At 46.8% G+C, this 27747-nt stretch overlaps 1 protein-coding gene across 2 annotated transcripts; it reads left to right on the top strand.

Moving 5' to 3' along the window:
• Positions 1-313: 313 nt before the first annotated feature.
• Positions 314-27352, top strand: HMBOX1 (homeobox containing 1). Of its 2 annotated transcripts, none has more exons than XM_078604440.1 (10): positions 314-508; positions 9453-9795; positions 11893-12155; positions 15596-15681; positions 19712-19822; positions 20681-20867; positions 24175-24257; positions 24737-24832; positions 26085-26176; positions 27078-27352. In XM_078604440.1, exons 2-10 carry the CDS (start codon positions 9523-9525, stop codon positions 27243-27245), a joined length of 1359 nt encoding a protein of 452 aa, XP_078460566.1. In that variant the 5' UTR covers positions 314-508; positions 9453-9522; the 3' UTR covers positions 27246-27352. The 2 variants fall into 2 exon arrangements, with proteins under 2 accessions (XP_078460566.1, XP_078460565.1); XM_078604439.1 differs by having other exon boundaries at positions 26082-26176.
• The last annotated feature ends 395 nt before the right edge of the window (positions 27353-27747 follow it).

Below are 27747 nucleotides of genomic sequence, written 5' to 3'. Positions count from 1 at the left end.
ACAACCGCGTGAGCAGCAGCGGAGTGTATCATCGCAGTGATGTCTCCTTTTGTATTTGTGGATCGGGCCATTGGCACTCGTCACACGCTGTACCTACGGGATGACCACAATCGCACACTGGAGGGGAGTTTTTAATGTTACATTTGTGCATCGGGTTGATCCGCGTCTATTGTCATGGGAGGGAGGGGGAGTGCTTGAGTGAAGAGGGGCGGGGCATCGAAACGAGGCGGGACAAACTGAGAAGAGGGGGTGTGGTCTATAAAATAGGGGCGGGGCCAAGTTCAAAGGTCGCGTCTCCCCCACAATGCGCCGCGGCATCGCAATGGAGGCGCGCGGCTGAGGAGCGGAGCGCGGCGCTTGAGGTGGAAGCGACGGCGGCGGGCGGGCCCAGCGGCTCGTAGACGATCGTCCCGAGGCTCGGCGAGCGGCCGCGGTTAGTTGGAAAAGCGAACGCGCCGGGGTGTCCGCTGGTTGGGTGGTGGTGGCGGCACGCCGGACATGTGAGCCGGTGAGTACGCGCGGCGCGCGAGGAGTTGTTGGCGGCGACCCCCCCTCCACAACCCCCTCCTCCTCCCCCCCCTCCACCTCCCCTCCACCTCCCCTCCACACCCCTCCTCCACCCCCCCTCCCACCTCCCCTCCACCCCCCCCTCCACCTCCCCTCCACCTCCCCTCCACCCCCCCCTCCACCTCCCTCCACCTCCCCCCCCCCACCTCCCCCCCCCCCCACCTCCCCCCCCTCCACCTCCCCCCCCCTCCTCCCCCCCCCTCCTCCTCCTCCTTCTCCTTCCCCCCCCCCTCGTCCTCCTCCTCCCCCCCCCTCCTCCTCCATCACCCCCCCCCTCTCCCCCCCCTACCCCGGGCTCCTCGCGAGGAATCGATTCGTGCGATTTACCGTGACGCGCAATCGATTCGTACAACGGCGTGGGGCGATTCGGTGGTTCGCCTCAATCGATTGTTCGATTCCCGGTTGTTTTGTTGGGCCGCGATGTTTGCCAGCCGAGTTGAGGCGCCCCCCCCCGTGCGCGCGCGTGTGAGACGATTCATCGATAGCCCTCGATTCAAAGGGAATCGATTCTCATTGTACTCTTTGTACTTTGCGTCATAGCCAGTGTCTTATAGCAGCAGCAACAACACAAAGTCAAATACGTTTTGTCAATAGGAAATAATATAGCGGGTGACGTTTCGGGGCATGACCCTTCGCTACACAAGCTGTAAACGCGCACCTTGGAAAATGAAAAGTGATAGGCGACGTTTTCGGCCAACGGGCCTTCTTCGCGGCGCATGGATAATAAAAGTCGGCATTGTTGCGCCTGCGTCCTTTAGCCTTCAAAGGAACTTTTGCGTCAAGTTTGCCGATGGGGAGAATACTTGAGTGGCACGAGTTGGAACAGCGAAGTGCGCGAATCTGCTATTGGCCACGCGCCTTTCAGCGAAAGGAGAATTTAACGATCGCGGTCCCAGCGATCGAAGCGATCGATAGAGTAACAACAACAACAAACAAACAATAAGAACAATAAGAAGCTTGAGTGAAAGCCGTGGCGCCGCTGTGTTCGCGAGCCGTCTGGTAGGCGCGATCGTGATTTTCCAAAGGGAGGAATCGATTTCCGTGAATGTAATCGCTAGAGGAGGTCGGAATCGATCCGATACACCCCCCCCCCGACCGCCACGCTTCGCTCGCCTTTGTCCATTGTTGAGTCCAGGCCGCGTCTTTCCTCCCCCACCGTGGCCGGTGAGGGACGCGGCGGCGGCGGTGGCGGCGGCTACGGGACAGGCGGTGTGTGTGGGGGGGGGTAGCAGCAGGGGAGACGGAGAGCGGCGGGTTGGGGACACGAGGGACGGGGAAGGGGGTGAGAGAGAGGAGGAGGAGGAGGGGTGGAGGGTAAAGGGAACACGAGGGAGAGGAGTCGGACGAGAGGAGTCGGGAAAGGAATGACCCAGGGAGGGAATGGGAGAGGCGTTTACAGGAGAATCATCGTGGATGGAACGGGGAGGGAGCATGCGTAGTGGTGGTGGTGGCGGGGGCAGTGAGAGGACGATGAGAGAGAGGGGATGGACACACGGGGAGGAGGAGGAGCAGGTGTAGAGGGAACCCGAGGGGACGCGGGAGGAGAGCGAGTCGGGGGAGGGAGAGAGCCCCGTGGTAAGGAGATGAGAACGGAGATCAGGGACGGGAGCGGGAGGGGACATGAGGAGGAGGACGGGGGTCCATACTCTTTGGTTCTTTCGGTAAAGTCAAGTAGGTATAAAATAAATAAAATCACAAATTTCAACTTCTAATCTAGAGGGAACGGGGGTATTTAGCAGTTTGGGGTAGCAGGAGGTGGTGTGGACATATCCCGAGTTAGAGCAGTGGCAGAGTTTGGGGGGGGGGGTGGAACCGGAGCAAGGGGGAGCAGTGGGGTCGGGGTGCTGGGGGAGGGTCGTGAGGTAGGGGGAGCGGATGGAGGCGGAGAATGGACATCGGCAAGGCAACCTGGTGAAAGAGAACGGAGACCAGGGGTGGGGGGGGTCAGTGGGACTCGACTAGCAGGGCTCTGGGTTCACACGGTCGGGCGGGGTTCGGCGGTTAAATAACGGTAGCATAGAAGGCGATTAGATGGACTGGGGACCCCCCCCCCCAACCCTCCCTCGCCTTGTCCTCCACGTGACTTTTATTAATCACAAAGGGCTGCACGAACCTTTCGGAACGATAAATATTTCACGGTTGTGAACGGTCGATTGTCAAAACATAGGACGGAGTTGCAGCTAATGGAGAGGACCACTCCCCTCCCCCTTCCCCCGGGAGATGTCCACCGTGGGATGGAGCTCTCTGTGTGAAAAGCGACGAGTTGAAAGGATCTAGCAGTGGATAGATGATGGCTGATTGTGAAGTTAAAAGTGACGTGATAATGGAGTTAGGGATGCACGGTTTTTGAAGCATTGGCAGAAACTCTTGTGCAGGCAAATTCTGTTAACCGTCAAATCGATTGATGTTGGTGTGCAAGTGATACAAGAGGTAGTCAGAGTAGCAGGTTTTGTGGGAGGCAATATCTGGACCTCTTGAGTAAAACTATAATATAATTTATGATATTGATGATAATAATTACAGCGTGAAAGCTGCATTACTAATAGTGAAGGCATTAGCTGGACCACTTGCCCCAGGCAACGTTTTTGTTTAAACTACAGTAATAAGGATCGATAGCATTACATTGTGTGCTGATTAAATAGCGATCATAAGGAACAGAGAAAATGCCTCTTTCCAATACTGTAGTAACAAACTACTAACTACCACACTATTAACACAATTGACGAGCAGAATTTGTGGTGCAGAGGTGGCAACAGTGGTTAGGGCCATTGTGCTACGAACCCGATCGATCGAGTTTCATTCCTGATCATGGCTAACATAAAGTAGCGAAGTGATATTTGAACTCCCACATTGACCTAACCCACATCGGTTGGAGTACTACAGTACGCGATTTGCAAGTGGGTAAGGTCGCTTCGTTTTCCCCGTGATTGAGAAAATGAGCATCAATTTGTCGGAAGTTGGCAAGTGTTCTCTAAACTTGAATTGCAGTCGTGACGATGATGGCGGTGGTGGGGGGGGGTGAGCATGGCAATATCCGAGCCTTGCTCGCCCAGGTGAATGTGATCATCATGTGCAGGACCGGATAATATCTCCACGCTGTCATTCATTTTACTTGAGCAAGTTTTGGGATCATTTCTGGAAGAATCCTGCATGGTTTGACCAATGTTAGGAAGAGCGCTGATGATGATCATGAGAGTGACAATTGTAGTAGGGGTACATGATTGAGGAGGCATTATTTACACAACCTAATATTTCGAAGTACTTTTGGTCATACAAAAATATTGCAAGTGATAATATTGATGATTCAAGTGGACAGTGGCAGTGATGATACGCTCTAGTGAAAGTCAAGGATAGGTTTAGGGATGGTAATTACATCAGTGCAGTTGTACCTGCAGCCGAATATAATGACAGGATAATTACGATTGCAATAGCGACAATATTTGAGTGGTCATGATTATTGTTTAAAACTATTTCACCGTCATTCGTGGTAAGGGTGAGGGGTGTATGGTACGTATTGCAGAGAGTACGTGAGTTGATTTAGAAACGCGTGAAATTATATCATACGTTAGATTAATTGGTGAGTAACCATGTATGCATCTGCCAATGAAAATAACTACGATAACATTTTGAATCCACATGCTTACATGTGGATTAAAAAAGACCTTTCGAAACTCATTTCATCGTAAACAATGCGGGTTTCCAGGAGGAACCAGCGAGGAAGAACAAATTACGCCACGCGTGCAGAGCGTCTGTTGATTTAGTTTTTATTTGCTCGCAGTTACTACGATAGTCAGGGTACCTCACGGAATGGGCAATTTGTAAAAATATTGATGTTCAGTATTCATACATTTATTTCTCAGAACTGTTGGGTCAGCTAGAGGGGTACTCAGTTGAATTTTGTTTCAACCAAGGGGGTGCAGTAGCCAAATAAGGTTGAACTACTGATTTAAAGTGTACAAAAGTGTAACAAGAATTATTATTAATAATAATGAGGATTATAAACATCTGCAGTTAGTGGCACGATTAGGTAATGGGTATTCTTGCATGCCATATTGATTGGGAACGTGCAGATACCAAAAAGTGTCGTCCAAGGATCGTTATCAGCCCTTTGTCAAGCTATATTGCTTATGGAGGTTGTTGCGCGTACTTCACGCTGGTCGGTGTGGTGTTTGTGAAGTCAGGGGGTATGGCTCGTGCATGTACCAGTCATCTCAGTCAGCCAACCCATGGCACCACCTGGTTCTGTCCCGTGACCTCCTGTCAGCGAGCCTTCAACACTTCACGTGGCCTTAAAGTGCATCTGGCCTTGCACACGCGCCGTGGCGATGTCACCGTCACTTAGTGGCGAATGACGGCTATTGGTATTGGTGAAGTTGGGAAGCATAGACAGAGGTTGGTGCATACTAAGTATATTATAGCAGTGGATTTTCTACACTGTCCTCCACGAATGTTAAATATCACTGGGTATCGAACGCAGGTCGGCAGGTTCATCTGGCAATTCATCAATGCATTGCCCAATATAATAATAGTATGATTATTATTTACTTATTCAGGGAAGCCTCACTCATGGTTTGGGATGTTTGGCCATTTCCTTTTTAAGGATTGTTTTTCATGTGGAAGGAAATGCATGCATACAAGGGGATAGAACTGAAATAAACACATGGATGGGTTCACAAACCAACTTGCAGTAGTGTCTTCTCCTGGCTGTACAGCAGTTAAATTTCGATTTAAAGCTTTCGTGACTGCAGGGATGAATCTTCTTGGTTCTTTCGGTAAAGTCACGTAGAATGGAAATAATAAAGTAATAAAAATAAAACATAATATTTATTTTTATTATTTTATTTTTTCCATTCTACGTGACTTTACCGAAAGAACCAAGAAGATGTACAGCAGTTGTTTTCAGGAAAAAGTACTTGATACTTTAAATTAGGTTTCTGGGTAATTGAATGACAAGCCGACAATAGTTACAAGCGAGCCCTATTTGCAAAAACACACGTAACGTGTCTCATCATTATCCTCGTCATGATAGTGATCGTGAGGAGGATATAAAGTCACAGCGAAAATGTTTGTGGCGGTGCCACCTGTGGTCCAGCACTTTGAAGGTAATGATTGATTGATTGTCTAGATTGTAACATTTCCAAACCCTTTGGGCTGTGAGGAAGCCAGGGGACTGCAGTACAGCAAGTGGGATAATGAACTAATCTGTGCTGAAATTTGAGTTTGTGGTTTTCCTCTTGCACGCAAAACGTTTGCGAATGTAATTGACTAAAATCACCATGCTGGACCATTCTAATAATATTTTGTAGGTAATGTTTTTAGAATTTTGTACACTGTTATTCAACTTTTCACAACTGCCAAACCAAGACTGTTACAGGACACGTGAATGTGTGTGCGCTTTTCACCACAGTTGGCACAGTGGGTGGCACAGGTGATGCATCGGCCAGTCATCTCAGTCAGTCGACCCATGGCACCTGGGTTTGTCCCGTGACCTCCTGACAGCGGATGTTCGACACTTCACGTGGCCTTAATGTGCACATAGCCTGGCACAAGCGCCGTGGTGACGTGACAGCCACTCAGTGGCGAATGTCGGTTGTTGTTCTCACCCCAGATAAAAAATGGGTATCGTTGCACGTGAAAGTAAACAAATGCACACAACTTCTCTCTCGTACAAAAAAACGTAGTGCAGATATAATTAGAGATACAAAAGCCTACCGTGGCAGCAAAATACTTCTCTGAAAACGTTTTCAGCGCGCAAGCGATCGCTGGCACATGGCTGGTGTTGTTGTGTGGGTGTTCAGCCACCCCTCCTGCGTTGTCTTCCGCGGAAACCGTTTTAGTTTTTTTCGGTTATTAACGTTAACCGTCTTGGGCCGTGCTACATCCTTGGTGACACATTACGCCAAATTAACCGCGCTTCAGTCGCCCGATTTGTACAGCACCCCGGGCTGTGTTTGGGGGCGCAGAGTCAGCAACCCCTCGTTTGAGTTTTTAGTAACGATTGCTTGGTTATGCGTTGCGTCAAGCTTAATAAAGCCTTTAATGGGACAGTTTAAGCACGCCCTGTTGTGACGCACATTCCATCGTATGTAATGCCATGCTTAATTATGTGTGATTTCATGTTTTTTTTCACAATTAATTGCTAGGAACATCTTGACAATGCATTGCAATTATGCTGTTAGGTATGTACATTGTTAATGGCATGTGGGAGTTTAACAACAACAACAATTCACCATTTAGTTGCTGAAGTTTTCACTGGGGAATAATCTTCTCGGTATCATTTGGCATATCTTTTTTGCCACACAATACTTAGAGGAAACACGTCTTGTTCCAGGCAGTCCTGGTAAGGGCTGCATTGAAAATTACGAGTAAACATTGGCCTCATTAGATGCCGTGTTGGTTGGGCATTTTGTCTGGTTTCTTTTGAAGGTTAATTGCAGTGTAACTGATCAGTGGTTAATGCTCTGCAGCATAATCTGAAGTATTTGAGTTACGTAACATGTGGTTAGTTGTGCAGAAAAACATGGGAAGTACCTCCAGAAGTTAAACATTACATTTGGCCTCTTTATTTACCCAGATGTAAGGTCATCGGATACACATCTCTTTTTGCAAGCCAGGCCTGAGCAAATTACAAATGATACATTTAAAGTTCGAGTACGGTAAGTCCTTGCTTGACGCGTTTTCGTAATGACACGGTTCTTCGATCAGGAAACACTTTTCGCGCACTGCGGAACGTGCACCGTTATAACGCCGTTTCTGAGCGGTCGATGGCGAACTACTTCCTTGAGCCGCGCAGCTGACCGCTATAATAGAGTACGTGGAATGATGCAGCACACGGCGGCGTACCCTCATCTCGGTTTGTCCTGCCGTGGGATTACTGCCGGCTGTTTTTACAGTGCAAATGCGATTCGGTGCGGTAATTATTCGCTTAGCGAGGTTTTCGTTTAACACGGCACTTTTCAGGAATGCATGTCCAGTGTGAAATGAATGATTACTTAACAGACGACATCTCAGAATCCTGTATAGCATTGGGATAGAATTGTGAATGCAATTAAAGGAAAATATTAAAGATGGCGATAAGTGAAAATATTATTAACATTTGGAGTTAACGTTTGGGAGTTACGCAGCCACAGTATTAGATTGAAAATGAAAACTTTGAAATGGTTGGCCTTTAATCATGGGTAGAGAATGGTTAAAGGAAATCTTGAGCAAGGTCTTAAATGTGGAAACAAAATCCGTAGTACAAAGTGAATATGGCAAGGGATTTTAGACATCAAAGGCCCCGAAGTCGAAACATAACATATAAAAAAATGTTTACAAATATTTATTATTTATTTTTAAGTTGAGGAGAGACTGCCCATTGGAAAAAAGTAGCAGGGCTTGTAACACGGCCAGCAAATAAAAAAACAATACAATATTAAGCCAGTTACGATGTATTTATTTTGTTTAAAATAACACTATGTTTAGGTGGCCGATTTGGCCGAGGGGTTGGATCTTAGCACTGAGTCAGCACTGCTCTGATCAAGGGTTTGAATATGATTGGTTCCCTGTGATGAAACTGGGCTGTAAAGTGTATTAAGTTTATGGTCTCGGTAGATACATCAGCGACTGCATCAAAAATATAAATTCTTCGGAAATATTCCAGCACTGCCGACCTAGATTCATGGTTTTAGTACCTCGTGACGCTAATTAAGTAGGTACATATATAAACGTGCAATTCTTATCAGCTATGTTATCTTTTTCCACGCATTTGTCTCACTCATGTGGGGTTTGCTGTCATTGACAACTTTCTCCACGCTGCACATCTCTCTCTCCGCTCCTCGAGCCACCGTGTCCGATTGCACCACATCGCCCCCCCCCACCTCTTCTTCTGCCTTCCTCTTGATCTTTTTCCTTCCACTTGCATTACTTGCACCTTCTGACCCACGTAATTTTCCTGTCTCATCTCAACATGCCCGAACCACAGCCTTTTCTCTCATCTTCTCTGTGATTTCGACCACCTTGAGTCTTCCTCTCACTTCATTTCTCACCCTGTTCTTGCTTGTTAAACCCAACATCCACCGCAACATCCTCATCTCTGTCCCTGCCATAGCTTGGTCCTCCCTCTTTATTGTGCCCCAGCACTCGGCTCCATATAACAGCACCAGCCTCTCCATCGCCTTGTACACTTTTCCCTTCCAACCAAACTTGTGGGGGGGGGGAGCTCTTATCGCACACCACACCAGTCATCTCCCGCCATTTCAGCAATCTTGTTCTTGTTCTCCTCTCGCCTTATCGTGATCCATTATAACCTACGTTACCGTGCCCTCTATGTCAGGGCATTTTTGAAGGTGCATCACTGAGTGCGGACAAGAGTCATTAGAAAGGACTTCAAAAGTAGTTCTGCGATGTCACCTTCCACAGGCTTTTACACTATGAGACCTCCTTTACCAGTGGCAAAATATAGTAATAGGTTTTTTACCCTTTCAACTTGTACACAACCTTCTGACCCACCTTTATACAAGGGATCATGTTTGCAAACTTGTATAAAGGTGTCAGTTGTGTACCAGTTGAAAGGGTAAAAAACCTATTACTACTTCCACAGGCTGTTCTCTAACACATGGTGATGCACTTCTCTTTGACTCAACATGACGTTCATAGGGCAATCGAAATAAACATTTAAATGTTCAGCTCTTGTCAATCCACCAGCCATCCTCCCTTTTTCGCGATGTGCCCTGCCCAAGCCCACTTGCTTTCCTTTACAGTCAAAATGTTGTCACAGGTAATTTAAATAAAGTTGTTAAAGAAAAGCACAATAACAAATGCACTCCAGACTATAAACGTTCTAGCTGACCTGACGCGTTGTGTGTGTTTGTGCCAACCGCCCCGTGGCGCCGTCACTTCCGCAGGGTGCTCGTGGCCACTGCTTTTCCTGGTTTGTCTCCACGCCCTGTTGCCTGCGGGCACGAGCGAGCGGTCATGGCTGGCTACGGGGACGAGCCGCGCTACACCATCGAGCAGATCGACCTGCTGCAGCGGCTGCGTCGCTCGGGCATGAGCACGCAGCAGATCGTGCAGGCGATGGACACGATGGAGCGGCTGGACCGCGAGCACGGCGAGAAGTTCGGGCGACGTGGAACGTCGGGAGCGGCTGCCGAGCCTGCCGGAAACTTTGGGGCGCCATCATCGTCGTCGACGCCGTCGTCACATTTCACTTCCATGAGTGGGGCGGCGCCGACGCGCGACATCAAGGTGTGCGTCGGCATTGGCGCGCGGGTTGTGAGTGACGGTGTGTGAGTGCTTCACTATGTAGCGGTTAGCGCTCTGCGCTCCGAACCAGCGACCCGGGTTCTAGCCAACACCACTGACGATGATCTGAACCGGTCCTGGGTCTCCCCTAGGTCGACTCAGCCTCAAATGAGTACCTGGTGCGGTGTGTAAAAACATCGCCACTGGGGAGACAAAGGCAGAAGGGCGTGGTACTGGTGTCCCACCCCCTCGTGTGCTCTGCCGGCTTTCATAGTTTCTCGCTAACAGCACTTGCCCCAACAGTCTGAAAGGCTATACGGGGGATCTTTATCCTTATACTTTACTATAAACCCAGCGACCCGAGTTCGACTCCCACAACCGACATTGGTGAAGAAAACCTGAACTGGTCCCCGGGTGCTTCCCTAGGTCAACTCAGTCTTAAACGAGTACCTGGTGCGGTGTGTAAACATAAGCAATGGGCGAACGGGCGTGGTGTTGGATGTCCACCCCCCTTGCCCCAATAGTCTGTTTAAAGGCTTCATGGGGGATCTTTATTTCTGGCATGGGATTGTGCTTCGGAGTGTGCTTGTGTGTGTCTAGGGGTCTACGTATTTCTATGCGTAGGGAGGGGTTTGTGTAACCCACAGCATGTGGCCTCAACGTACATCTAACTTGGCACCACGACTTGGGTATATGGCACGTGTGTGCGTGTAGTCTTTAACCGACAACACCTGATTCTTCCCGTTTGACATTTTGACAGCAAGTCTTTGCCACTCTGCATAGCCTAGAAGACCACCCAGCCTTGCACAAGTGCCACATCTACCTAGTGCTGACTACTGGCTGCTGCTGTGCATAGGGGTGTGAGTGAGTATATGTGTGCGCTTTGTCTAGAACAAAAGCTCGAAGAACCATATGTAAAAAATATGCTTTTTCAATATATTTTCCAAGGGCACGCACGGGTGATGTTGAGCTGCCGCCTAAGCCTCCTCGCCCAAAATCTGGCTGGATGATAACAACTTGTATTGCATGCAAATATTGCACCGCCATATGGCATATTGTTTATATTCAGGGGTACAATAATTTATAAATAATTTAGGTGTGTGTGATGGGAGCCTGCTTCCAGAGGGATCTTTGAAATATTAATTATGGCGGCTATGTGCTCTCATATTAAGTTTCGCCACTGCGCTCGCTCATAGCAGGCGTTGGCAACACGCAAATATTGATGTGCAAATCACCCACCCGGGCCACAACTCATAATTTAAAACCATCCAATTACATTTTTTTAGTTCTTGTTTAATAACGATAAAGTAATTTGCATATCTCTGTCAATCCATCATCGTATCAAAACCCTCCCCATTCTGTGTTGGATGGTGTTTCACCATCCCTTGACTAAGTTGGTCAAAGCCAGAACTTTGTGAATGTGGGTTGGAGGCCGATGACCGCTGTCCATATCACCTGTCGCTGATGTGGCCGGGATTGTAACTCTGGTCGCTGGGTTCACTGTGCAGTACGCAAGCCATTGTGCCAACAAGTCTGCCTCGTTTCAAAATCTAGTGAGAACACCTGGAAGCCATAATGATGCCATAAGAGGTCCGTAGTGCAAAGAATGTATGGACAAAATGTATCCGTGTAGGAAAAATTAACAACCCAATTTAAGTTTCAACAAATGTGGGGGAAAAAAATTGTCAATAACATTACAAAAATACCAACTGTCAACTAAATTAAATGTGACAATTGTTCTAAAACTCCATTCAGCTATGTTTTTCACGTGCATACATTGATTTACGATGGCATTTATGTACCCGAGAAAGGCTCACTGAATCTCAAGCCGCTTTTTTTGTTATTTTTCCTGAAGACGCTTTCTAAAAGGTCCTTGGGAATGTTTGTGCGTTGCCGTTAACGAGTGGCGTCTGGAATAAAGCAAGGGTACCCGGAAAGCACCCATACCAAAAGGGGTATACAACTGAAATCTTCGCACAAATAGATTCAGGAAGTCCACTGGTTTACCGGCATCTCCTGGCCATCTTGCAGCCAATCCTGCTCCCCACCACCCCGTTGGCGAAACTGATGATGATCCTCTTTCTGCTCGCCTGAGCGCAGACGCAGTACGGCAGCCCGACGTCATCGCAGGGCCACATGTACGAGCCGTCGCCACCGCCCTGCAACCCGAGCACCACGAACCACGCGCTGCGCGAAACGCCCACCGCCCTGCCGCACGAGCGCCTCGCCAACGGTTTCGCCTCCCCGCGCTACTCCGGCGGCAGTGGCGGCACACCGTACGGCTTGGCCCACCTACGCCTGTGCAGCTTTGAGGCGAGCGAGGAAGACCTGGAGTTGGAGGAGCGGGTCGAGGACCTGACGAGGTGACGCAATGCGACTCGGCACGTGGGGGGGGGCGGCGGCGACGCAAGGTTGAGGCTTTCGAGTTGCTCAGGTTGATGGTCACCTTCTCCATTCCTGCGATGGGGGAGTTGGTTGGCGACGTTGATATGGCCATGTTGAGTTTGGCGAGTGAGCTGCAAGCCAGCGAAGGAGCGAAGTGGACTGTGGTGTACTTGTGTGGTCATGATTGAGGTGGATAATAAGGAGACGTGGGTTTCGACCACTCGTGATTAAACCATGTTCCCCGCTGTAGACAGTTTTTGCTTTTAGCCTGATCACGAATGACCACACACACACAGACTATTTAAAAAAAAATTCAGCTTATTCAAGCTCTGAGAATCAATGGTTTCAATTTGATTCGTGTGCAACAAGTATTCTTTGCAGGGCATATACAGAAGGCATGTCCCTGGCACGGTTAAAGAGGGACATTACTTCAGAAGTAATTACGCAGCATAATTTTCTAGAGCCATTTTCTGACACAGAGTGGTACTTAAATAACTGCGATTTCCTCGTGGGAAATGTCTTCATCCAATCACGTGACACAATAGAACAATTGGATTATCACGTCACACGATATCAGCAAAAGTTTTGCTTGCTAAATTCCTGCCTGAATTCCTCGCTGGCTGGCATGCGGCCAAGTGCATGTGCACGGTGGTGACGTCACCGGGAACGTCTGCGTGATGGCACCACCTGCATTCCACAGCTTTGAGCCCGTTCATGCCTCGTCACGCCCCCCCCTAACCCCCACCCCTTTCATGCATCTCACGCAAACACATGGGATACGCTATCATACTATATTGGAAAAAGGTTTATTGCTGGTTGGCTGGCCGGAGGGAGAGATGGACTGATGGTCACGTCCAAAGGACGTGCGGGCTGCTCGTAATTTGTACAAAATAAATAAGTAATATTTTAAAAAACTTTTTTAAACACGCTTTTATGAAATGTACGAGTAATGGCAGAACTCCACGACTCCAGGAAATGGCCCCAAAGCCGAAACATAACATATAAAAAAAAATGTTTACAAATATTTATTATTTATTTTTAATGATAGAATATAGTATTGTCATTAGTATGACATAAGTATACCAAATTTGCAGTCGATACCACATTGGGAAGTGGGTAAAAATAGAGTTACAAGAATTTGAGGATACAACAGACAGTGAGTTAAAAGAAAGCGTGTAATAATAAAATAGCTCTGGCTTTTCCACCTGTTGCATACCCACTGAATACAGGAATGGACATAATTACAGCTTTAAATGCAATTGTCATTCTTCAGTGTTTTTGCGTGATTCAACTCCACCCATCATAACTATGTGTTTAAAGTAAACGGTGCTTGTCCTGTGAGTAGCCTTGTTACTGGAATGTGGAATTTACACCACTGGCTTGGTAAGGAAACTTTAAAGAAGACTGCTCATCACTTGTTTGATATTGTAGGCACACTACCTTTTGTATTTAATGGATGTAGACTATATTTTTAACCCTGTCACATCCCTACACCTTTGTGTTTTAGCAAACCAGGGTGTATGTGAATATGCTGTGCCTGATACAGTCCTTGTGAAAATCATGAGTGGCACGATACAACAGAGATTCCAAACGTCTAGATTTGTCGCTTGACTTATTTATATTTATACAGGGAGACCCTAATGAATTTTACAACTTAGGAGAGTCCTGATTTAGGGCCATTTGATCAATTACTTTTTAAAGTTGTGTTTTTTGTATCATAAATGCAATTATTGAGATGAATAGTCCTTTGGGGAATTTCAATTTTTAGAAACATACATATTTCAGTACTCGATAATATGCAACGGTTCTTCCGTGGTATTGTTTGTCGAGCGTGGTCTTGTTCTAGGAATTACTTCGATTCTTCTATAAGAGTGATGACTCTACTACTGGCTGTGTCCATTCGAAAATACGGAATTCAATTCATCCTTCAAATGACCTGGGACAAGAGGTGGTTTGCCATGTGAATGGAATGCCTTTTCCAGACGTGGACCGTTTCCCTACACGGCGCAGTGTTGTGGCGTTGTAAGCTGATTTAAACGCTCGCACAATTAGCGCACCGTTGGAAGTGCAATTTAGAATCATTATTGCACACGTTCGGATAGGTGACGCAGCCACGCTGTTAATTTATTGACACTTGCGTTTGATAGAGACCGCATCCGCAAGGGGAAAATGTATCCTTTATGAATTAATTCGAAGAGCCCCAGTGCGTTTTGGCTTTTGCTGATCTTCACCAGCACCTGATGTTCAGCATGTGGTATCAACAGGCATAATATGACATCTGCTCACCAGTTGGTTGTTACACAATGGCCAGGGTGTGTTGTTTTGCCATCTCGGAGAGAGAGCTCGGTCCCCGCTCGAAGGGTTAACCCCAAATCGGATCACAGATCTTTGAGTGTGTTTTTTATTGGGGTCTGCATCACGGGAGTCGCACGGGATCAACAATCACATTTTGTCTGCGCGGAGGGAGGAAATGGGGTTGGGATGGTTCAAGGGGAAAGTGGGATCTTGATGTGTGGTTGAAATCCATTGATTTAAAATTAAGTGTTAAAACATACCCACCTAGATATATGGATAGATTTACTTCATTTAAACACTGAGCCCGTTGATGATACGATCTGTGAGCCGTTTAGAAAAGCACTCTGTGTCGTATATTAGAAACGTGTTAAAATGCATTGCAGTGTTATTTATTTCTGTAAGGGCTCTAAGAATTCCTAGATTCAAATAATTGATTATGGTTATGATACACTTAGGGTCATTTGTGTATGGTATCGATAAGTTTAGATGTATATAATTGATTTTTCTAACATTATTCTAGGATAGTAGCAAATAGCCTAATGCTCCTCTGAACTTTTCTATACAACGCCGTGGAAAAAAAATATTCTTAACTTATATTGTTAACCTTTATTGTGAAAATACTGTGCATCTTATTGCAGAAGTGAGCCATTGCTTCAATGGATGATACTATTTTATTTCAGAAACTAAAACGGAGCATGTGGAATGTTTTAGTGCGTTTCGATTGAACACTTTTCTTGGAATAATTGTTTATACTTGTACTCGTGCATACAAGCACTTATCCAGGCTCCACCTTGCTTGTCTTCTGAGATCTTACGACGAGGTCGAACGCCACTGTAGTAGTCGGCTGCTGGGGGCTATGTTGCGGGCTGCAGACGAGTGCAGCAAATGTGTTGTACAGTACTATGCTCCCGCGTCTACGCTCGTCTTCGTCAATTTGCACTGACCAGCGTCATGAACTATGGTCATGTAACTCCTATGATCACATCTTGTGCGAAATTAATTATTGTTGGTTTGAATTTGCTGTCGAGTGATCATGGACTTGTATGTGTGACTGAGCAGAGCTGTGTTTGTGCGTTTTCTGAAATTGGCGTCGCTGCGTGTCTGGCCTGGGTCTGGTCTGCAGGAGGGACAGTGGCACGGTCAAGGAAGAAATCAGGGCATTCCTGGCCAGCAGGCGCATCTCCCAGGCCATCGTGGGACAGGTCACAGGTCAGCACAACCTCAGAGCCACTCAGTCTTTTGGGTGCTTCTTACTTGATGAGCACAGGGGAGGATTGTGAGTGATACGGACATTAAGCCCACCCCCCTGGTCGCCCTGCCCCTCCGACACGTGCAGTGTTTGAGCCGTGCTCACGAGTGTTGTGCGTAATGTGATATCGGATTGCAAGCTAGGTTTACGTTTTCCGTCGGTCTGTTTGTTTATTGGTCACGTGTATAATTTCCCTGCTTTTATTTGCAATCGCTGTAAACAGTCCCTATGTAACATGTCTGCTAACATCATGGGAACTCCTTTGCCAGTACCAAAATATGATGATAGGTTTTTCCCCTTTTTTCTGGGCTGTACTCCTTTTGGCGTCCTCTGGTCTAACACCGTTTGAGACGAGGCTCAAAAGAAAGATGTCTGGTGTGGACCAATCCGTTTCAAGGACAATGCATATATTATCAAAGTGTGTTTTTTTTTTGCATTCTGACCACAAGCATTTTGGTTAATGCAGACATGATTCCTTGTAAAAGATTTCAGTTTGGTGTTTTAACATCTTAACACAACTGTTTTGTTGCCAGAATAAAGGCTAAAAGCCTATTATCATGTCTGCTAACGTATCAGCCTTCATGGCTGGGTCGCCATTGAAAAAGAGCTTTATAGCTGTTTGGGTCTTGCCCAAATAAACTGACTGACTAACTGACTGACTTGCCAACTGTTTGTCAGTCAGAGGTATAACAATGCTTTAATTCATTGTATTAAAATGTATGTTTTCTGCTTACGATGCATGCATTTAATAACGTATGCAAGATTTGCTTGTTTAGAATAAACTGTATGAGAGACACTGCAGCCCACCAATGTAGAAAACAATGGTTGTTAAAATCCAATACATTTTGGACTTACATGACATTTAAAGGAAATTGCATTTCGAGATGCGATACAGAACGGGTGGGCATATTTTACAGTGAAACATTCTTGACAATTCATCAAATCGCGGGGATTAGAATCTTTGCAAGACGGATGCCAATGCGGAGAGAGAGAGGTGGGGGCGGGGGGTGGTTGTGACTGCTCGTCAATGGAAAAGCGTTGTGAAGCAGAATGGAGGCTAGCCTGTAATGCTGAACAAACTCCAAGTCTAACAGCCGTGTTACACAAATAAAATAAGTAACATTTTATCAGTACAGAGGTTACAATGTATTTCCAGCCACTGCTGCCGAGTTAATACTTTAACCTCTGGCTTGCGTTTTAGTGATTTTTATGACCAGTGTTTAACTCTCATGTGAGTGAGTTTTGGCAGTGTGAGGTTTATTTTTTTTTATTGCCATTGGGGGACCGCTGTTGGGCTGAGGAGGAGAGGGATCTAATAAAAACACGCGACATGCCTCCGACCGGGCGCGAAACCATATCACACCACTGGCTTCCCCGAGCACAGGAGTGGAAATTACATTTCATCCATTACGTGTAGAAAGGATAACCTTTCAGGATGAAAAACCTCACCAAGCGCTTCACAGCTGAAACTGTAATCTGCAGTTACTATACGATGCACAAGTTGAGAGATTAAAATCGGCGCAATAATACAGAGATCATGACTTCTAAGTTAAACATTATATTTGAACCCATTTTTTTTATTTAAAAAAGTGTTTTTTGGGTGTCATGGAAATATGTACACGGAGTCAGCGGGTCTTACGGAGGGCAGCGAGGGATTTAGAATTTGGAACGGGCTGGGAGCCGTCATGTTTTGTGCATATTTTCTTTGTTGCAAAAAGTGCCTTTGATCCTTAAGCCACGTCCAGAGTTTCTGAAAACTGTCGGCTCTTGACTCGGAGGAACAAAAGATTTGCAGGCGAATCTCGTCTATTCACCCTGATAACTGGGTGGGGTGGAAAAGGGGTCCTTTTGTGAATAGTACGAGGTTGGCCTTCTTTGTGAATAGTTGCCAGTGTGTTGTGAGACGTTGCGGTGTGCGTGTGTTTGCATGTTGGCGTACAGGCACACCAAGGTTGTAACTTATGAAGATCTCTCACAACAATAACAATGTGTTTTTACATCTGTGAGAAAATAAATATAATTTTTAATTTGCAAAATAAATGCACATCATGATTTGTTTGATGTGTTAATCGCTTCATGTTTACCAATGTTTGACATGAGAATCGATGGTGGCTGCATGAGCCTAATTATTTAATGTATGTTTTTTTTACTATGCTTTGCTAAACATGAAGTGATATATTCCAGGATGAATAATGAAATTTGGTTAAAATAATAATTAGCTTAGATGTTTGTGTTATTAATTGAGTTTAATAGTGTTGCTTAATATATGTTTAATTAAAATGCAAACCAAATTGATCGTCTTGGTGAACCAAGGTTACTCTTGAAAATGAGACCCCCCCCCTGGTCTTGTGAGTTCTTCTTGCCTGGTTAAACAAAACAAAAAAACCTCGACCAGGATCAAATTGATGGAACTGTGAATCGGATATTCCCTGCACGACTTGAATTCTGTGACCTGAACCTTCGTACCCCTAGTAAATCGTTGTTGTGCAAAAATGAGGTTTTGTCTAATCGCATGAAGCCAGGAACTCTATAATTTATTATAAATATTCCAAAGTAATAAATTGCAAATTGAGACTTTTTTTCCAGTATCAAAGTATGAAAAATAACATTAGGTTTTACCATTTGTGGCAATAAAACATGTGTTAAGACATTAAAACACCTCATAGAAACCTTTTGCAAGAAATCACGTCAGCATGTCAAATTAATTGCACGCAAGAATTGTCGAGGTTTATCGAAACATTGTGGTTATTATAAATAAGTCTTAAACGGCAAGTGGGAAGTTATAAAGTGAACACGATGCTTCTTGTCAGCGTTTATTAATCCTGATGAAACCAGAGAATGCTTCCTAACTGCTGGCAAGTAGATGTTGTCCATCGCAAGCCAGTGACAGATTTGTTTTATTCAACATTATCCTGAAACCGTCAGTGGATAGTGCTTGATTCGCTTCATATTCTTAGGTTTTTTCGGTAAAGTCACGTAGGTAAAACATCAAAATTAATGAAAATAAAATAAAAATAAATAAAAAATCACGACGTTTCGGAGGCAACACAAGTCTCCGTCATCAGGTGGGACCGTCACAGCCGAATTAGCTGCATTAGCTGACGGTCCCACCTGATGACGGAGACTTGTGTTGCCTCCGAAACGTCGTGATTTTTGTTTTTGTTTTTATTTTATTTTCATTAATTTTGATGTTTTACCTACGTGACTTTACCGAAAAAACCTAAGAATATGATTCCTTGCAGTCACGAAACCTTCAAATCTAGAATTGATTCGCTTCTTTACTGCCATGTTATAAAACTGTGTAGGCATAATACCTATTATGCCCCATCCAAGTATAGTAAGCAATCGTCTGGTCTCCTGTAATTGCCCAAATCTCTCTCCTAGGAGCACGGCTTTTAGCACTCCTAGAGACAGGCAGCTCAAGATCTTCTTAGGTGGCATTGGGAGCCTTGTTAGCATCAGATGTAGAGTTTCAAAAATGATTGTATAAACTATTTTGTTGGGGAGAATTAAGGAACGATAACTGCTCAATTGCAAATTAATGGTTTTGCACCACCACACAAACGTGCACATCGTTAATCCACCACTTGAAAGGCAATAATTGGTGAATCACATAATTGTGAGACTCCTAAGCCCATTGGGCAGCGAGGTTTGCAGGCGATGGCAGTAATAGCAAATGGGTTTAGGAACCCGTCTGTGCAGACCTTTCATTTTGCCCAGTCGGGTTTCTCCCACCTGAAAATATTTTTGAACGGAATTGGCCAAACATCCCAATGTAGGACCCTCGTGGGAAAAACAAACTAAACGTCTTGAGACTCGGCAAGGCTTTCCAACACAAATCAATAAATAGCCGCTTGAATATTAGCAACACGAACTGTCTTGCACGGAGAATTGCATCTGTAGCTGCTAATTGCCTTTCGGAGGCAGAGATTGGTCACGTTTGGTCGACCATTCATTTTTAGCTTGGGCTCTGTTTGCGTGTGTTTGCAGGAATCAGCCAGAGCTACATCTCTCAGTGGCTGCTGCAGCATGGGCTCGACATGAGCGACGGGAAGAAGAGGGCCTTCTATCGCTGGTACCTGCTGGAAAAACACAATCCAGGTACAGAGCCAATACGCCGTCCTGAAACCGCACCACCTGAACCCTTGCCCGTTCCGTGACATCAGCAAGTTTGCTGGGTGGTCAGAGTCCCGTTCACCGCCGAAGCTCGGATCTCGCAAGCGTTGCAGCATTCATATTATTCAGAGAGGCATAGCGCCTACTCACCGTAGAAAACTTGTAGTGACACTACCGCACTGTAATAGCTGGCATCAAAATGTGCCACACGCCCCTTCCCGCATGGCCTTGTGGGAGGCTCGGTACCGATAAAGTTATTTTATTTCAGTTGCGTGTGCATCATCGGAATGAGAGTGTTAATAATTACCATCGACTTGTAACTTAAAAAATATATAATCGGCTGATGTTTCTGGCAGAGAGAGAGAGAGATAGGAGAGAAATTCGAGCTGACTCTAGGCTACAGAGCAAGTGGGTACATGGTGCGAGAGCTGATGGGCTGCTCGCCAAGGGCTTGCTCGTTTTCGGAGCAGGGCCAGATGCTTTATTCCGATTGGACGGCGAGTTTGGAGGATGGAAACGTAGCCAATTTTAAATGGTGATTGAGGGTCAGTTCGATACCCGTTGGAGGGAAACTCAGGATAGGGTAAAGGAGCTGACCTGCAACATTTGGGAAGGTCTGGGGAGAGGACATGAGACCTGCATAGGGGTAATTCGGGGCTCCATGTGGAATACATCTCCCCCACGTGTACATGTTGTGCTGCAGACTCAATAAACGGTCCTTCCAGCTCCTTGATTAGTACAATACTCTTTTACAGAAGTATAAAGTGTAAGCAGCGTGGACGTTCAGAAGATAACGTGGCAATGAAGTGTTGTGTGTGTGTGTGTGCGCACTTGCTCTGGTAGGAGCGACCCTGAGCATGCGGCCTGCACCCAGCCCCCAGCAGCAGCAGCAACAACAGCAGCAGCAGCAACAGCAGCAGCACCAGCAGGATGAAATATTAGACTGGCGCACGGGCACCCCTGCAGCGCTTCGCGTACGGCGCGGCAGCCGCTTCACCTGGCGCAAGGAGTGCCTTACCGTCATGGAGAGGTGGTGGACATCCTTCCCCCCCCCACCACCACCACCATCCAAAATCCCACCGACATCGGTAGCATGCGTTTCGCCTGAACGTTGCAGTTGGAAGGGAAGTAGAGCTTGGGTGGTGAAGCCCACTCTACGGCCCGCGGCGTCGTCTCGTACAGCGCGTGGGCGATGCAAGGCTTTTTCGCTTCCCATCGGCTCACGTGAAATATATATATATAATATGTTTTTTATTGAGGCAATTTGCGGGCCCGATGCATCACGTTGTGACGTTCGTACACACACCGTCAACAATACGCCAAACCGGTTATGAAAAGCAGGGGATAGAAAGATGGGGAATGGGCTCGCTGCCCCAAACCATACGGGGGGCGGGGGGGCAGGGTAGGTCCCACCGAAAGGGGTCAGGGTGACTTTTGTTATTTAAAGTAAGGGGGAAGGGATGACGAGGGTGGGGGGGGATATAACCAAAACACTCCTGACATAAATAAAATAAAACATTAGAGGCCACCTAAACGAGCATTTTTTTAAATTTCCATCTCTCCGATTCGAGCTCCGGTCTAATTTGCACTGGTTATGCCCCTTATCCTCAGGCCCTGTGTCCCATCGGGCCTCAAATTTCCCAGGCCCACATGATGTTTATCAGTTTAACACAGGCATCTTTGCTGCACTAATTGAGTACAAGTAAGACATATTTTCGACCTGGCAACCCCGTTTTTCATATTTTTGGCTGTTGACGTGGCCCCAGTGGTAGCACGTTCGCCCGCTTGTTGTAGAGAATGTCATGATTCGACTCCGTAAGGTCACCCTGGTTATTGCAGCGGTGTCTATTAAACCACTAAATAAGCGTCGTCTGCTTCACAATGGACGTTAAACATTCCCTGGCGTAATTTGAAATGAGCAGGCGTGTCGGTGTCAAGGTCCACGCTTGCCAAATTCCATGAAGACTACCTACAATTGGGATTATACATTGCAACAGCGCTCCCTGTTACCACTGCATACTGCGTGAAACGTAGCACCTGTGTGATAGCCTTGCCACAAAAAGAATTAAGCGAAACCCAAATGTGCGAAATTATTTCAGCACGCTCTTGCCTTTCAAGTAGTTTCGAGCACGCAGTAAATGCATGCAGTCCTCGTGTGATCAAAGTTTTGTGTCAACTTATGTGTGGTGCACCAGAGGTATTTGAAAGTTCTGTTCGGTCCTCCAATGAAGGAAAACGTTCCCCACGCCTGCTTTATATACAGAGAACACTGGGCTTCTTGTAAGACTTTGGGCAGTAGCTGCATTGTAAATGTGGAGGGACCGGAAAAATCATTTTTACTGCTGAGTAACTGTTGGCCTTCACAAGCCAGCAATCGACGTTGTTTTATATTCTGTGTAATTTTGGAATTATTTTGTTGGTGGAGACTGCGTGATTAGCTTCTGTGCTCACGAAATGCTGTTGGCTATAAACCTGTTAGTGCTCTATTTTACTCGGAGTGTAGTCGTTGATCACGTGGTTCCTGTGTAATTGCCGACACCGCCCACTTAGGAGTTCTGCTCTCAGCAGTAGAATGGAGCGTGCCGGACTGTTCTTTGACATCGACAAATAGTTGCTGCACCATTGCCTATTGAGTCGCCTGGATATCGACAAATTTGACTGCTCTAGTGGGCACCTGGGATGGTAACTACTAGTCCAATCACAGACTGGTCACATGACTCCCCGAGGTCAAACTCTAGGCGATGTTACCCAACACGCTCTTTTTTTATTGGCCAGACAGAAATCCCGACACTCTTTTTCCATTGCCATTCCAAGTTGCCATAGTTGCTCGCAATGAATGCATTGTCGGTGACAATTTGCCGACACCGGATTGCTGTAAAGTCGCTTGTTATTTATCGTGGCCTGAAAGCTTTGCAGTGTTTGTCGTACGTGACATTATTTTCAAGTGAAATTGGCCCACTTTGGTGGAACAACGTTTTATTGAGGTCGGCAACAGTCGCATTCAACTTCTGGGTCATGGTGGTTCTACATATCCCTCTGTGGGCTTTGGCGTGTGTACGCCCCAGCGACAACCGGGCCCGTTTCATGGCGTAATTTTGTTATCGCTGCACGCTGGCGGTGTTAAAACGCAGTGGCCAGAGTTCATCCTGATCACTTGAGCACGTCGCCTCTAGTTCCACACCACTGCCACGTATATCGTAGGACATGACGGATGTATGTACATACTCTTTGGTTCTTTCGGTAAAGTCACGTAGGTAGAAAAATGAAAAAAGTAAAAAATAATATATCAAGACGTTTCGATCGCAACACAAGCGGTCGTCCTCGGGCAGAAAAAATAATAATCCAGCAGTGGAAGTAAGTTGAACTTCTTTCACACCGTACGTAGCCAACAGCGCTAATCGTGTGCGAGTTAATTTTTCTCTAATTTTGCCACAATATGTTATATTGACAGGCATGAATTATGTATTGCTGTACGAGTCCGAAAGCTGGACTTTGACAAAGAAACAAGAAAATAAGTGTATAGTCTTTCAATTTATGTACTCGTGAAAGGCACTGAAGGTGCTGGGAATTCCATGTAAGAATCGGGTCAGCGTCTTGTAAGTTTTAAATGTAATGTGACAAGAAAGTGAAGATGTGGTGAGGAGGAGTGGTTGTAATGGGGGTAGGACACATAAAGGGCAGATATCCAAATGATGGGCTACTTTGTTAAGCTATAATTTGTGTCCAGGTCGCTTCTGAAAAAGAAGTTAATGCCTCAGTAGGCTTTGCCTGGTAGGATGGGGATGCTTCAGTTTTATTTGTATGCGTTTGGGTGATTTGTATTGTTTGTTGTTGTAACGTTCTTACCCCGTGCCCCGATTGGACATTTGTGAAAAAGAGCTTTACAGCTCATGGGATTCCTCCAGGATAAATAAATATTCTGATCCTAAGATTACAATACATTAGATTGATGCCCAGAGGTCCAGGTGAGCAAAGGAAAGACCTCGAGCTAGATTGCGGGGTGCTCTGAAAGCGTGCTTTCGAGATCTACTACAGGACAAAGCAAAAATATGGAAGTGATGTAAAAGTGGCATGGGCCTTGATGACGTTATGACTTTGACATTAGCAAGATCAAGCATAGAGCAAAGGGTTAGTTGTAACCGCATTGTAAAAGAAGTAGGCATTGCTTCAGCGATTGTTGTTACTGAAGTTGCTCTTTAAACCAGTTAAACCAGATTGCATTAAGTAGCGCAGGTGCTGCGGTTATAAATACACTCAAATGTCTTTTGTGCACGCGATTGCTCTGGCAAATTCTGTGTTTTTTTTTACCAAATTGCCTCTGCGATTTATGTTTGCAGCTACTTCAGTGAAAACCAGTACCCAGATGAAGCTAAGAGGGAGGAGATAGCCAACGCCTGCAATGCTGTCATCCAAAAACCTGGTACGTGTGTGCGCGCCTTCCCAACAACGTGCCGATTGATGCCCCCCTTGCCTGGTCTAAAATAACTCTGAATGTTACGTGTGCTGTGTGGTCGCGCTTGATTTTTAGGGAGGGGCAATTACCGCGTAAGTTGTGGAGTAATTTGTGTCGAGATGTCCCAGTGACATCAACTGAGAAAATGCACACCGAGTTAACAATTTCGATTTTTGGCTCGGTGTTAAGGGTTACCAGGCAATTGAAGTAATACAATTCAAGGCTAGTAGTCAAAACATCATAACAGCAGCTGCTACAGTTACACGCACATGTTATCCGTGCATTGTTATTTCATTTCGACAAGAGCCGGCCTTATCAACGGTGTGGGGTCGCTGTAAGTTTTCCCCGCTAGCTTGGCGTTGCGGGGGGAGCGGTTTTTTTCCCCCCGTCAGCTGCGCTGTTAACGTGTTTGCCCCCCCCCCCCCCCCGTCGCTTTGCTATCACAGGCAAGAAACTGTCCGAGCTGGAGCGAGTTACGCCACTCAAGGTGTACAACTGGTTCGCAAACAGGCGGAAGGAGATCAAAAGGCGAGCCAACATAGGTACGCCCTCGAGTTCACGCGACCTTTGCCCCGTTTCGTCTTGTCCACGACTCGGCTAGACGATGACCCAGCGCCCCGCCCCCCCGGTGCGTTCGCCACCAAAGCCGTTTTTAACACCGGGATCCAGCAAACAAAACAAAACAACTTGCCACCTTTGGCGTTGACGTGACCTTGTAAGAGAAATCGAATCGAAATATTTGTTTATACTGGAGGATTCCGATGAGCTATAAATCTCTTTTTCACAGATGTCCCAATCGGGTGGGTGAGAATTTTACAACAACAAACAGTACAAAAACATGATACTAGTGCAGAGTACAAGAAAGGTAAACAAATCACCGAAACACATACAAAAAAACCATCCCCATCCTACCAGGCAAAGCCCACTGCGATATTAACTTTTTCAGAAGCGAGCTGGAGACAAATGACAGCTGAACAAAGTGGCCCATCGTTTGGGCATTGATAGCACCCAAATAATCCCAATGCATGTTTCTAAAATGTGGAGGGAAAAACCGGAGGACCCGGTTTTTTCTGGCATTCGCCTTTTTTCGGGGCCTTCTTTATTTTGGCGCACACTTGTAACCCAGCGGCGGAGGCAATGGGCCCTGCTTCCATCGCGCAGAATTGTAAAAAAAATAACAACGCCAAAACCTCCCCCCCCCCCCCCCCCTCTCGGCCCCAGTGGTGGTACGGCAAGCGCTGTGGCGATCAGTACACGAATGTTGTATGTAGGCTCGGTGGGGGGAAGGGCGGAAACAGAGCTGAACAGAAGAGAAAAAAAAACCTTTGCAACGGAAATAGTAACATCACAAGACGAAGCATTTTCTAGAATTGAATCGTGACGCCTAAGTTGTTACAATTCACCATGTACATTGCTACTCGAATGCTGAGCTCGTGAATATCGGTCTCGTGCTGGAACGAAGGACCGAGCGTAGGATCTCTGCGATGGAGGCACGGTCTTCTGCAGCGGTCGCGACCGCACAGCTCTCCGATGTATTTGTCGGGGTTATTGTTTGGCCTCACGTCTGACGTTTCGCTCCGCGCGATAGAAGTTTCTTCAGGAATTCGGTTCAGGTCTCGGTAGAAGCTTCTGGCACGTGAGCGAGTACATCGGGCGTCAAGCCGGGCAACGCGTGATATTACCCGAAAACTCATTTGAGAGCTGTGAAGCACATCTGTGAAATCCTACAGTGTCGTGACGTATGTGTTCCCGATATGCAGTGTCGTAACAGCACGTTTGTCTTTCCCAAAGAAGCAGCGATACTGGAGAGTCACGGCCTGGAGGTCCAGAGTCCCGGTGCTCACTCCATCTCGGACGACGTGGAGGGTCCCGAGTATTCGGAGCAGGTGTGCTGGGACCGGGTTTATCGCTGCTTGCGTGATCATTTCTCGCGGGCTCCTGCCATTACGGTTTATGACTCGTTGTTTGACCGTGGACGTTCTTACTTGTGTTGTCGTCATCGGCAGCCATGACCTGCCCTTCTAGTGCTACCCAAACCCACTTACATTTCTTAACAGTTAGTTTCTCAAACGCTAAGCTTCGTGATTCCCCCCCCCCATCTCATGCCATGGTGCAGCTTTCCATGATCACCAACCCTCAGATGTGTGTAATGTGCAGTGGCTTTGCATGGAAAAGATCAGCAATTAGCGGACAACTACATCGTTAGGGGTCCACGTGGAATACATTTTACGAAACGCTGACCAAAATTGGCAAACAGACAGCCCATATATATGAGGGGCTGTATTTTTTTTAACCCCCTGGAAACGAGTGGACTCGGCAAGTTAGGGTCTGTCACAAGTAGAGGGGAAAATTGCATCGCCAAAGAGGTGGACGTGGAAGTGTCGGGGTGGAGAAGTGGCTTGAAGTTGTGAGCCAAGATGCGAAGGGCTGTAATGGACCAGGAGATGGTTGCCCAGGACAGGAATGAGTTGAGAAATATACCGAGGAGTATGCAGACTGAGTGAGTGGGGAAAAAACGCGGAAGAAGACTTTGTAGCGCCTATTACGTTCTACGGCTCAACAGCGCATGCGTACATCAGGCTGGTTAGAACGCACGACACATTGCGTGTAAATTGCCTGCAAGCACGATGATTGGCACGCGCGATTATCTGAACTGCGCCTCCGATTAGCACGGTCGGCTACGTACGGTGCGAAAGAAGTCCTACATACGTACGTCTTGCCACTTTTTTTTGCATCTCTCTGACCCTCTCGCCCCCACCTTCCGACCCATCTGCCCTGCACCCATAGGACGAGAGCCAGAGCGAGCACCAGCCGGACCCCATCTCACTGGCGGTGGAGATGGCGGCCGTGAACCACTCCATCCTGGCGCTCGCCAACCAAGGTGGCGGCGGCGGTGGCGGCGGCGGCAGCGGCGGCGGTGGCAGCGTCAAAATGGAAGCACCCGAATTCGAGTGACGTGGCGATGGAGAAAAACATAAACGGAATGTTTAAAAAAAAAAAGCGCTGCGTGGCACGCCGGAGGGGAACATCCACGGCGCGACGCTCTTCGTTCGCGTGTGCAGCCAAAGACGCGCACGTGCGAACAGCGGTGATTGATGCTTGTCGTAAGGATCCTTTCGGGCGTGCGTAGGCGGCGTTTCCTACAAATGGCCTTAACGCCACACCTGATGGGGGTGTGTGTTGTTTGTACATGTCGGGAGTGTCCGGCTAACCGCTGGGGCGCCCCTTGCACGCGGACTGCTGGTTTAGAATTCTACAGATGATGATGATGATGATGACGATGACAACAAGCGCTGGCAAACATGCATTACATGTTGTTCTTGCCTGGTCTGAAACTGGACGGGCGAGCTCGTCTGCTGAGATGTGTTTTTTTTGCACTATCGGATGCCAAACAATTTATGCTCACATCTGTACGCTGAATCTACACTCTGCCCGCTGATGAGAAATAACAACGAGA

This window comes from Lampetra planeri, chromosome 22 (genome assembly GCF_965212315.1).
Source record: "Lampetra planeri chromosome 22, kcLamPlan1.2.h2, whole genome shotgun sequence".
Taxonomy (NCBI): Eukaryota; Metazoa; Chordata; class Hyperoartia; order Petromyzontiformes; family Petromyzontidae; genus Lampetra; species Lampetra planeri.
This window is presented reverse-complemented; position numbering and strand designations above follow the sequence as displayed.

Coding starts and splice junctions, on each gene's coding strand:
- HMBOX1 (XM_078604439.1), top strand. CDS start 9,523: ATGGCTGGCTACGGGGACGAGCCGCGCTACACCATCGAGCAGATCGAC. Junction 24,833..26,081: donor CAAAAGGCGAGCCAACATAG/GTACGCCCTCGA, acceptor TCTTTCCCAAAG/AAGCAGCGATACTGGAGAGT. Junction 26,177..27,077: donor GTCCCGAGTATTCGGAGCAG/GTGTGCTGGGAC, acceptor CTGCACCCATAG/GACGAGAGCCAGAGCGAGCA.